The following is a 12555-nucleotide window of genomic DNA, read 5'->3' as shown; positions in this document are numbered from 1 at the left end:
CGGCTCAGGTGCGTTTGACCGGTTAAGCAAAACTTTGCAAATACTTCGCATTATATAGTGGCACATCGCGAAGCTCTCGATTAAGCCAGCCGAGTCTCTAATATTTAATATAAATTATCAAATAAAATAAACAGGCTTTTTATTTATTTTTTTAAATAACGCAATTTGTGTGGTGCAATGTTTTATCTTTGATGACAAGATAATTTTGCCGTTAATTTGAACTTAACTTCAGAACTTCAGAAAATGCCTAGCTTTTTCCGAACAAATGAGGGATCAATCTTAACATTCTTACTATGAAAATTTGAACAGATTTGCACCACATGCTTTGGTGCAACGCCCCCCCCCCCCCCCCCCCCCGTATCATTCTTATAAAAAATAAACCAGAGATCTATTAATTTCTAAAAAAAAAAAAAAAAAAAAAACTAAATTTATAAGAGAAAGCCGTTGAGAAGAATGCTCTCCCCAATACTGGTCTTTAAAAAAGGAAAAAAAAAAAGTATCATACGGAGAGATACCTTTCCGTTGTCTTTTTCCGCAGTACACATATGGAAGAACTTTTTTCGCATCATACGCAGCGGCCGATATTCGATTCTGGATCAATTTTATTTCCGTGTACCAGCCGACGATCAATTTATCTTTGACTCTCCCGTATCGACTTGCGCCACTTTTTACGTTCCTCTTCGGACCTAGCTTTTCACTTGTGTCTCATTCAATCGCGCGTTTCCCCTTGCATCCGTAAATAAGACCGGGAGCAAGCTGGTTCGATATATGTAAAGTTTCTCCGTAACATGGAGATCTATTTTTGTTTTGTGTTTCTTTGTCTTCTTCGTATGTCCTTCTCTCTTTTTCTTTTATGAATAGCATCCGAAATTTGGTTAAAATCGTGGAGGCTGCAAGCCATAAAGATGCTCTCCTATACCCCCTGAGAAATCGTGTCTGGCTACTTTTACGCAGAGTGCTTAGCATATTCAGTCGCTGCAATTTACGGAAATAGCCCGGAAAATCGAAAAAAAAACATGTTCAGACAAAAAAAAACAAAAAAAAAACTGTCTGCGCTTTGGCACTGGACATGGTGAGGATCTCATGCTCAGCAGCCAAGCGCAGACAATTTTTATCTATCTAAACATAACGTCAGCCTCATCATCCGACGAGCTCCCTCCATAAATGTAGCGATTGTTTATTCTAAGCTCTTTGTGGTAAAGTCGTCGTTTCAAATTTCTTGAACTGTGGTCACCTAGGTAGCACAATTAATTTAAGCCAAACTTTTTTTTTTACTGTAAATTTATGGTTTTGAGAAATACCGAAGATATCGAGGTACAGCCAAGCTTCACTTATATCTGGCCAGATTCTGGGTATCTTGGCCCTAATTAACTCACCGAACAAGTGCCAAAGTTAGACTACACTGTGAGCATTTGGGGCTGTCATATGCGGTGTCTTTGGATATAAATCGCCAAGCATGTGCCAGATTTAGGTTTCACCTCTGGTTGCTCGGTTTTCATGTGAAAACATTGGGCCTATAATTTGCCAAACAAGAACCGGATTTAGGTTTCACTGTTAATATAGTCTGGCTTTCATCTAACCTTTTTTTGGGGGGTCAAGCCAGAAAAGAAGTTAAAGAAACGCACAAAAAAAAGTACTCTGGCACTAACTAGCGCCATCAAGCAAAGCCGTATTAAGCCCCAAGTCAGGACCCTACACTCTAAAAAAAAAGTCAGTGCGTTTACTTTCCCGAACAACATTTGGAGAGCCTATCACCGCAACTTACGGAGGCAGCTCGGCGAATGACGATGCCGAAATATATGTTTAGACCAAAAACGCAGTCTGACTTGTGACATTAAGGCATGCAAAACGTCACGCTTGCAGTGCTTAATGTCAAAACTCAGACTGCGTTTTTTGGGTCTAAACCTATGTTTCGGCATCGTCATTCGCTGAGCTGCCGCCGTAAGTTGCAATGATTGGCTTTCCGAGAGTTGTAAGGGAAAGTAGACGCACAGGCTTTTTTTTTTTTTTTTTGGGGGGGGGGGGGTGCAGGATTTTCAAGTTTGTGCCAGGTTAGGCACTTCTCTGGCGTGCTATACCCGGGACCAATCCTGTACGCGCTACTGAAAAAAGTAACAAATTACAATTACAATTACTTTATTTCAAAATGTACTTCGTTACAGTAATCAATTAGTGCATCGCAAAATTATTTGAAAAATTACCAGGAAGTAATAGATTACTTTCCACGTTCCTTTTTCACACTTTTTGTTACAAATCCAAAAATTCATATACAACGAGTGATCAAAAAGTTCCGGGGCTGGTTTTGTAGTGTAAATAGAGGGGATAGTACACTGATGCGCGCGCAGCAGTCGATGGAAGGAACCTTCGTATCTCGTTATACCAAAGGACGTTGCTTTGTGAACGGCTGGAGCTGCGCTACACGAGTTTTTATGACCACGCGCACGTGCACAATGGCGATTTCACCATAGACTGCTAACCAGAGCGAGAACGAACATCGATTCGGCGTCAAACTCGACAAACCTAAAACAGAAACCTTTGAAATGATTCAGCGGGCTTGTGTCAAAAAGCACTTAAGTTTTCGAAGTTTTTTTAAGCGGCCCTCGCGCCTCAGGAACGAGAGAACATCGCTGAAAGACGACGAGCGGTATGGCGATTATATCCGACCTCTCCTTGACTTAAGTCACGTTCTTCCATTTTGGAGGCGCGATTGCCACTCAAAACCTTTCGCGCGCCTCGCTGCTTTTTGACACGAGCCTTCTAAAACATTTCATAGGTCTCTCTTTTACATTTTGCCGACTTTGACGCAAATTTGATGTTCGCTCTCGCTTTAGTTTCCAGTCTACGGAGATATCACCATTATGTTTGTGCGTGTGATCAAATAAACTCGAGTAGCGCGTTTACAAATGTTCACAGAGGGACACACTTTGGCACAATGACGCAGGAAGGTCCCTGCCCTCGACTGTCGTGCGCGCCTCACTGTGCTGCTCCCTCTCCGTTCGATACAAAATCAGTCTCGGAACTACTTGATCACACCTCATACATATGTTCAAAGCTTCACCAGCAGTTCTCGTTTGAAGTTCTCGTCAGTCATCTTCCCACATTTCCTGATAAAGATATATGCCCCGACGCTGCAGACCCTATCCACGTGGATGCGCTTGAGGGAAGAGCGGTGTTGTAGCGCACAAACACTTTGAGCACCAGTTTGTGGTTGCGCAGTGCTTCGACGGACGCTTCCGAGTCCTCTAGGAAGCGGAGCGCTTCACTGTTGCGACCGTCTGTTCGAAGCGTTTTAGACAGGGGCAGCAAAAAGCTAAAAAAATCGTCCGTGGACTGATTCTCCGGAGACGGCAGCCGTTGCACAACCATAGCAGCGACGACTGAGCTGGTCTACCAGAGCTTCTAGCAGAATAGAATGGGGAGGGGGGGGGGGGGTCTCTGTCGTGGCTAGATGAGGTCAATGCAGAACACAGTCGTCTATGCCTCGCAAGCCCGGATCGTAGCAACCCGTACACAGGAAACGAGGCATTCTTGACAGCTAGACAGGCAAAACGTCGCTGATCGCGATGACATTTTGATCCTACTGGTATCTTGATATTTTTTTTTAATTCTTCAGGTGTAAAAAAGAAAAAAAAGGTGTTTACATTACCCTGTAATGCGAATTAGTACGCAGCTCTTGAGGAGGAGGAGGAGCGGAAGGTATGGTGAGGAGGGTATGCCCCTCCTCCTCATCCCTCTCCTCCCCTCCTCCTCTCCGGCTCCCCTCCCATTTAGTAGGAAATTTTCGCTAAATTTCCTGCTAAATTTAGTGGAAAAAATTCCGCACTATATTTAGCGGGGAATTTTCTCCGTTGAACTTAGCGGGAAGTATTTATGCTAAATTTAGCGGGGAAATTTTCCGCCAAATTTAGCGGAGAATTTTCCCGCTAAGTTTAGCGGGGAATTTTACCCATGATGCAATGCCCAGTGACGTCACGAGTGACCCTCGTGACGTCACACGTGACGTCATAATGGGAAACGTCCCATAATGCAACGCGCGATCAGCCGAGTGCAGCTCCAGCCTCCATCGTGGTAAGGAGAAACTAGCGCCACAAGGCCCTAGTGGTAGAAAGGCGAACATACGTACGGTGCCAGACGAAAATATTTTGAGAAAGACGGCCAGATGGCGCCACACCTGTTGTTGGCGTGCGCCCTCCTGGCCTTCCCTCCTCTCTTTCTTTTGTTTTCGGTTTGTTTGCTGGATTGGTGCCGTCTGCTCGACCGGTGCCGTGCTGGCCGCAGCGGCCAGCACGGCACCGGTCGAGCAGACAAGCAGATGCGCTTCGCTTGATATTACCAGTGCAATAAAACAGAAACGGCACGTTCCATGAAATGTATTTTTTATTGAACGCCATTCAAACGACTTGCGGTATTTCAACAGGTATTTACAAACTCCACTGGCAGTCCACCACCCTCCAAGGGAAACCAAGAACTGTTGTAGGCAGTAAACGCAGTAATCGCTGTCAAATATGTAAAACAAAATTAATTACTTTAATGTACAAGCTAACAAAACAGCACTTATCATACTCTAACCTGAGATATAGAAACGAAGCTGTCAAATTAACTGAAGATTGCCCTGTACACTCACCTGGAGGAACCAGCCCTTGCAGCAACGGATTCGTAACAAAAACGGTGGAGCACGCGTTTTTCTTCGAACGAATCTTCCTACAGCTTGCAAACGCGCTAGTGCCGGCGTGCTCACTGCACAGACGACACTGGCGCAGCTTGTTCATCGGCAGACTTTCAGAGTCCTGGCGACTTGCATACGCAATCCATTTCGATGCTCCAATAGAAAGATTAAGAAAGATAATATATTTCAATACTTCCAGTTTTGAGCGCTGACAAAAAGTTTGATGTAGAGGCTCACCTGTCGTCTGTTGGAAACCAAAAAAATAAGCACCCCGAGATTTTTTTTTTTTAAAGAATTCTTACATTACTTTGTTGCGCAGTAAACTCCGTAATTGGCCGTCATGAGGCACGCAACAGTCTTGGCAAAATGTCTGTCGACCTAGAGACTTCTCTTATCATTATCTGCTCGCAGACGCGCAGCTCCGTACTCGGTACTGCCGTAAAATCTGCACTTTCGATTTCAACACCCGCAGAATAGTTTGAAAGCAAGGAGTGCCTAGCGCAAACAAAACAAAGACAGAAACGGTCCTTTGACCTCGCCTTTACTGATCATTGGTCGAAGAGCCCAGAGTGTTTCGGTTTTGGCAGCGAAGATTATATACACGACGCCAGCGCTCAAAAGCACAGCGGCGAATATAAGCATTAGAGTCTGGTAGGAGTCGGTTGGGTAGACCAACGGATCTGGTGTATGGATGGATGTACGAGAGATAAGCCAGCGACGCGGCGCCGCATATCGGCCCAACCGGGAATTCCGTTAGCTGCATTCGGCTGGAGCAATTACGCCGACGGCGACGGCAACGCCGCTCAAGCCGGAAACGGGCGCCTAACGTTTCCAACGTTGGTGAAAAATAGAAAAGTGACGCACGGGCAGACAGAGCGATTTTTACGTAAATAAGCTGAACTCCATAATTTTACCCCTTTCGGAGACATATCATTTATTGCTTTTAATTGATTACAAAATAGTAATTGAATTACAGCTAACGTTATCGCAGAAAAAAAAACGTAATTGAAGCGTTAAAACGTTACACTAAGATGTAATTGATCACATCGATTTTTCGAAAGGCTTTGACCGGGTCCCGCACCAGCGATTATTAAAGAAAACTTGAATTTCTTTATATTGACCAGTCTGTCGCCAATTGGTTCAACAAATTAATTTTTGAAATAACGCAATTAGACTCGGTCCGTAAAGACCTGTCCCGCACTATTGGAGTAAAATCCGGAGTTCCATAGGGCTCAGTCCCTGGTCATTTTCTTTTTTTAATTTACATATATGATCTTCCGACTTTCATTGTTCAAACATTTGGCTCTTTGCAGAGTATTGCGTAATACACAGGCGCATCGTTACAAAAGATGATAGCTCGGCCCTTCAGCGTGACCTCGATTCCTTATCACTATGGTGCGAGAAATGGCAAACGAGTATCAAGATTTCACACAGCAAATTTCTTTTTTAGCTACGTTAAAGTTGAAATCTATCTTTGTCTATAAAGTTAATGGTTCAATTCTTGAAAAGGTAACACATTATCAATATCTCGGAGTAACTATAACTGAGAAACTCGACCGGAAAATGCGTATTGATTATATTGTGAGCAAAGAAAATCGCACTCTAGGATGCTTTAAAAGGAATTTCTTTTTGGCACATAGTGACGTCCGACTGTTAGCTCATATATCCTTTATTCGTTCACAGCTAGAATGAGCTATCAATATTTGGAGTCCCTGGCAAAATTACTTAATACAAAAAAAAAAAAAATTGAGTCTGTCCGGAATAGGGCCGTTAGTTTTATTTTTAGAAATTATTTTTCCCTGTCTATTGAGACAGCATTAAAATCTAGAGATGGTCTCAATCACTTATACAATAGCCGCAAAGTATCAAGGTTAACTTTTATCCACCGAATGTATTATGATAATCGATACCTTAAAGGAGAACTTTTACTTCCTCCGCATCGAATCTTTCCTCAGCACGACCATTAGCACAAACTCAGGCTAACCTTAATTAACTCGCACGAAGCAGTTTTCGAATCTCTCTTAATGTTGGCCCTTCACGAATACAATGAGCTCCTTGAAAATGTTGTAAGCATACAAGATTCTACACAGTTTAAGAGTGCATGTGAGGAAATATTTAAGTCGTTTGATTTCATCTGCTCTTTTGGCGTGTAGATGCTATGTATATGTTAATATCTCGTGTATGAGCGTGCGCGATCTGTCGCACCCTGTTTTCTATGTCAAGTGTTTTTGCCTTTTTTTTTTCTCCGATCTTTCCTTGTATTCCAGTCCCCCTCTCATGTAATGCCCTCGGGCGCTTTGAAGGTAACCTAAATGAATGAATGAAAAAAAAAAAGAAGTAATCAGTTACTTGTAGCTTGTTATCTACAAGTTTGCCTGGGACAGAAAGCTTAAAAAAGGGAGGCTATGACGATATTACAACATATTATTATCGCTAACCCAACCAACGAGACTGTGGCATCATCTGATAAGAACGCCAAAAATCGATTCGCGAACCAAACAGCCTCAGTTACTGTCAGTTACTACATATATGCAAGAAAATATAAGACTATGATGATAATGCAAATAATGCAAACGGGCAAACGAATTGGACAAGAATAACAACCATAATTTTTGGAAAAAGGGAACAAGGGGGACAAAGGACATACATAAATCTCCACACGCAGCTAGCTGACTGATGCTCGACCGAAAAAATCCGATCGAACCAATTGCAATGGAACGCTCTACCGACTAGGCTAAGCAGGAGTTAGACGTCAGTAGAGCAACCGGGTTTTGTCAGATACCAGAACCAGGCGAATTTTTTGGTCACGCATCAGTCACCTAGCTATGTTTGAAGATTTGTGTTTGTCCTTTGTCCCCCTTGTTCCCCTTGTCCAGGAATTACTATAGTCAAAATATAAGACGTTAGTTTCGCTAAGCGTTCCTCACTATTTCGCGGCGAATATACTTGAATAATAGACGGGCAGTTTATAAAGAAGTCTGGCACAAATACTTTTCCGCACGGGATGCGAACAACAAATCACGACGATTTACGAAATTACTTAACGAACGAGGAGCCAGAAATAGCGTTATCGGTAGTGCTGAGAAAAAAGTGTGCGTATGTACTGCGCTGTTCTAAAAACGGGAAAACGGGGTTGCTTTCATCTGATAATAATTAACGCCCCTAGATAACGCTATGCGAGGTAGCGACAAGTCCTCCTCCCCTCACTCCTATCGTCTGCAAGAGCGCCGGTCCGCCATGTTCTTCCTAACTCGCCCACCATGGCTGTGTTCGAAATCTTTTCAGTTACTCCGGCGGGTCATGTAACGTGAAAATCCAGATAGAAGAACGCTGGATGCGCTTAGGTTTTCGAATGGTAAGGTACCAAATCGTTACTCGAGAGTGAAGTCGAGTCAAATCCGCCGTGTTCCTTCTAACCGGAAATGGAACGCGGGCACGGACCAATGGCAGAGCGTGTTAGCACATCAATCCCTGTTGCTACTTAGCAAAGTGTTAATCGAGGGACTTTAGTATCAATCTTCCTGTACAGAGATAGGACTCGCTTTGACCATTGGCCTGAAAAAAAAAAAAAAAAACACGGGGGAAAAAGAGAGCAGGTATGAACATTTATTTCGAGCTTTATGCTTCCTAAAGTTCAATTTGTACGATTCTGTTTTGCTGGAACTGCAGAAATGTGGTTAGACATATAGGTGTACAGGCTGCACGGTGAGTGAAATCTATACCTCAAGGATTTAACGCAACTAAACTTGTTGTCACTAAAAAAAAAAAATAATCATAATAATGTAGTAAACGAATTTTGTTTTTTGCCGCGCTCCAGATGAAACCAATACATTGTTCTCGCTCGTTATGGGAATGTTGGCATTTCGTAAAGCGTCGAGGAGGGAACCTCGTACTGAGCTAGATGAAGGGAAGTCTAAGAAAACACAAAATCAAAAGGACTATGATTCCGCGGTTTTTGCGGCATTGTGCGTAAGGGTCGCACCTGGCAATGCGTATACCCCAATCCCCAAACTCTCAAGTTTTGTAAATGATACAGCTTTGCAGAAGACCTTCCATAGTCCCTCACAGCTTAAGACACGCAGTCTACACTTCCGGCCTATTTCGTGTTAGCGTCCTTATCGTTCTTATCGGCCAGTGCCGCAATCTCGTTAGCAGCAGACAATGATAAGGTGCTCAATACTCGCAACACCATGTGTTTCGTAAGCCGTCAGGGAATGTTGTGTCTTCCAAACCGCTGCGCGGAGCTTTTTTGGAATGACGCAGCAATGCACTCGCACGCTTCAGTGGGATTCCAAAATGCCGTGCCATGAGCCAACGGCGCCTTTTCTCCCTCCCAGGTAAAGAGCAGCTAAGAGAGGGCCACAAGCAAGACACCAAGGTCGAATTCGTAAAGAAGTCCATCTACACAATGGCTCATGGCCTGCACAACATGCACCGGGACCTGTGCCCCAACACGTCGGGCGTGTGCCCGGCTATGGTGCCGGTAAACGGCTCCATCTTCCTCCAGTACCTCATGAACGTCACCTTTGACTGGGGAAACGAGACCGTCTTCTTCCACGAGAACGGAGACCCGCCGGGACGGTAAGCTTTGCCTTGCGACTTCCAGAATACGAATTTTGTGTTGTTTAGAATTTATTGTATTGTTAAACACCGAATGCACATCTAATAAGCTGTGTTATACAAGGCGGAAGTTTTAAATAGCGGGAATCGAATCACTGCGATGTGGTGAAGCGCCACCTCTTCGACTGTAAAGTTCGGATGCAGATTTGGACGAAAATAAACCCCATAGATATTTGAGCTTAGCCACGCATGGTTGGTTTAAACACAGTTTACCAAAGTATTACATTACCTTACCTTACCTTACTTAAAGGAGCGATGCAACAATTTTTGTACTTTGCGCAAATGCCGCTTAAAACGGATCCCTAACGTTAATGACCTACGAAACACGCGTTCGTTTTTCACCCCCTCAACTCGCAGCCAGAACAAGCGGCCACGTGATCTAGAGCCGATTATATGCCGCCAGTGTAGATCATAGTCACGCGCTAGGATTGGCAAAGCGCAGGACACGCGCTGAGTTCCAGACATTGTTATGGCTTGGCTGTTGGCGTCGTTGCAGCGATTGGACACGGGTCACTACCCGAATGCTTCTCGAGCTATCAATTATCACGAGCCCAAGTCGAGTGCCCACGCAATGCTCGGGTCCAATCTATGAACCGCATTCAAACATCGTCACTTGGGTGTACTGCGATCCCCACGTTACGTCATCAAACTTTGCAAAGGAGAAATTGAATGAAAATGATCGCTTTTGTCCTTGAAATTGCACCGCGACAAAGGAGTTTCTTGGCCAGTGGCGTTGCGTCTGAGTATCCTTGAGTCCCAGGTGTGCCAGTAAGCGTAGAACCTAGAACTTAGAACCTAGAATCTAGAACTCAGAACATAGCCGAAAGTTTAAAAAAGACAGCCTGCAAACACGAGTTACCGCAATGTCCGTGGTTCGAATGCCGCGTGGCAAGTTTCCTCCTTGAACTCATTGTTATACGGCATTCAAAGTACGAATCCCGAGGTGACTCGTGTTTGAATCTGTATGGAGACGGTTTTTTGTATGGCGTATAAGCAGTGTGACCCCGGCTTTACAGGTTGACACAAAATTTCCATAGTTTGAACTCGATGTAAATGTCATTACGTCGTATTTCTCAGATTGCATTTCGTGAGGCAATCGCTGCGAATGACGAATCCCAAAAGGCACCCATACAATCTGAGTTGGGATGTTGAGTGCGACGTTTTACAAGCGCGGTGTCCCAGCACACATGACATTTCTCACTCCGAGCCTTTTTTATCGCATCGCTACTATTTCTCGGCGGTTTTCTGAGAAGAAGCGCATTCATAAGCACTTCTTTTAGATTTAATTTTTCAATGATGTAATTAAATTAAAAAAAATAGGAGCACCGTGATCTGATCGTCAAAAACGACCGTGGTGTTTTTACTTTTGTTTAGCTTTGACACAAGCTATAGTAAGGAACCGCAAAATCGAGTAAAAAAATAAGCGAGGTGAGACAGATTGACAGATAGGAGATAGAGACAGTGTGCGACATTAAATCCGTATGTGGTTCTCGTGTACTTGCTTGAGGCCAGAGCAACGGTGTAAGAATGCTCAGGTATCGTAATGCCGCCTACGGACATGTCCAACTTTCGTCCTTGGTTCTTATGTGCGCCACCAGATGGCGCCACGATCGTCGAGGCCTACGATTAACGCTCTGCTAAGTAGCGACTAAGATTGATGGATCGATGAGCTCTCCCATTGGCCCGTGGCCGCCTTCCGTTTCCGGTTAGGAAGAGCATGGCGGATTTGACTCGATCTCACTCTCGAGTAACAGTTTCGTACCTTGGCGTTCAAAAACCGTAGTTCTCTCGGAATTGTCGCGTGACATAACCCGCCAATGTAACAAGGACTATTTCGATCATAGGCATGGTGGGCGAGCCAGGAAGAACATGGCGGACCGCCGGCTAGCAGACGATAGGAGCGAGGGGAGGAGGGTGGGGAAGGGGGACTTGTTGCTACCTCGTATGGCGTTCATCCAGGGACGTCGTGTATTACGGGGAGTGAACCGCTCGGCGACTGCAGCGAAACTTTGCACGTGCTAAGCTCAACGTGACAGTTAGATATTGAACTTTTGATCGGCGGTGTTTATACCCGATGCCATGTAAGGCTATTAACCCTTCAAGAGAAGGGCTTCTGGCCGGTGTCTTTTTTAGCGTTTTTTTACGTATGGCGCGTGCCTTTTTTCTTAGTAGAGCGAGAAACTCATACGTGCTGGGGTTGTTGAGGTCGCGCACTGGGCTGTGGAACAATCAACATTAGAGCAGAGAAGGTCCTCGGATTGAAGCGCACTATCGGCATGCCAAGTGCTCTGAATCGATCGCGAAGGACGGTACGCTGGATCCTGCTGTGGCGATGGTATACTATTTGCTTATTAAGTACATACCGACCCCACAGCAGGCAAAACGCTTCCCTCGTTTTAAAAAAAAACAACAAATGAACATTAAAATAAAGGAAGCAAAAACAAAAAAAAAGTCCAAATATTGGCATACTTTTGATGATAGAATAGTATAGGTTCACAAACCATGCTAACACACTTATGTTTAAAAAGTACTTTTGGGTCGATTGCTACTTTTTCATCGCATTGCTAAGCCCAAATATCTACTAAGACCCTGTAATACAGTTTACCCGCTTACAAGACGCACAGAACGTTAATTCCGGTGCACAAACAAAACATGGCAGAGGCACGGCTGAGATATGCCTCGATCTATGGATTTTGTTTATTGAACAGAAACCTAATTTATGAGCAATACTGAGAAAGTAAACACCCTTAGCTTTAGGGACAAGCAGCATTGGACGGACCAAAAAAAAAATGGTGCACTATTACTGCACTCCCGGGTAAAGCAAGACTGAATGTGTTAAAAACAGTATATCCTAAGCAGACATGTACAAGTTACTGAAAAAAAGTAATTAAGTTAAGTTACTGAGTAACTCTACTCAAAAGTAATTTGAGTAGAATAGAAATTACTCAAATAGAAAGTAATTGAGTAAATTACTAATTACTGTAAAAAAGTAGCGAATTATTTTTGAAGTTACTTTGAAGTTACTTTTATAAGTTTTTGTTATGGTAAAAAGAAAGTACATAGGTTTTGATCCGTTAGCGAAAATGTGCTAGCGAAATATGGATCGGATTGTTTTTTAAAAGAAATGCTTTAAAAGCTGGTACTGCTTCTGCGTGCCTAATTGTTTTGTACTTTCTTGTTTTTTGGTCAATGATGTACTGCAAATGTGTCATTTCTACTTTGAGGCTTAGCACTGCCCGAGCTTGATTTTAGACAGCGTTTGCTTGTTT

General features: G+C 43.7%; 1 protein-coding gene across 2 annotated transcripts in view; it reads left to right on the top strand.

Moving 5' to 3' along the window:
• Positions 1-12555, top strand: part of LOC120845191 (metabotropic glutamate receptor 5) — a 460349-nt gene that overhangs the window by 410131 nt on the left and 37663 nt on the right. For both annotated transcript variants that reach the window (XM_040503389.2, XM_040503390.2), the window contains exon 8: positions 9004-9247. In XM_040503389.2, coding sequence (XP_040359323.1) covers positions 9004-9247 — 244 coding nt within the window. The remainder of the gene's footprint in view (positions 1-9003; positions 9248-12555) is intronic.

This window comes from Ixodes scapularis, unplaced genomic scaffold (assembly GCF_016920785.2).
Source record: "Ixodes scapularis isolate PalLabHiFi unplaced genomic scaffold, ASM1692078v2 PGA_scaffold2__306_contigs__length_199485367, whole genome shotgun sequence".
Lineage (NCBI taxonomy): Eukaryota > Metazoa > Arthropoda > Arachnida > Ixodida > Ixodidae > Ixodes > Ixodes scapularis.
Note: the sequence above shows the minus strand (reverse complement) of the source record. Positions and strands in the feature narration are given on the sequence as shown.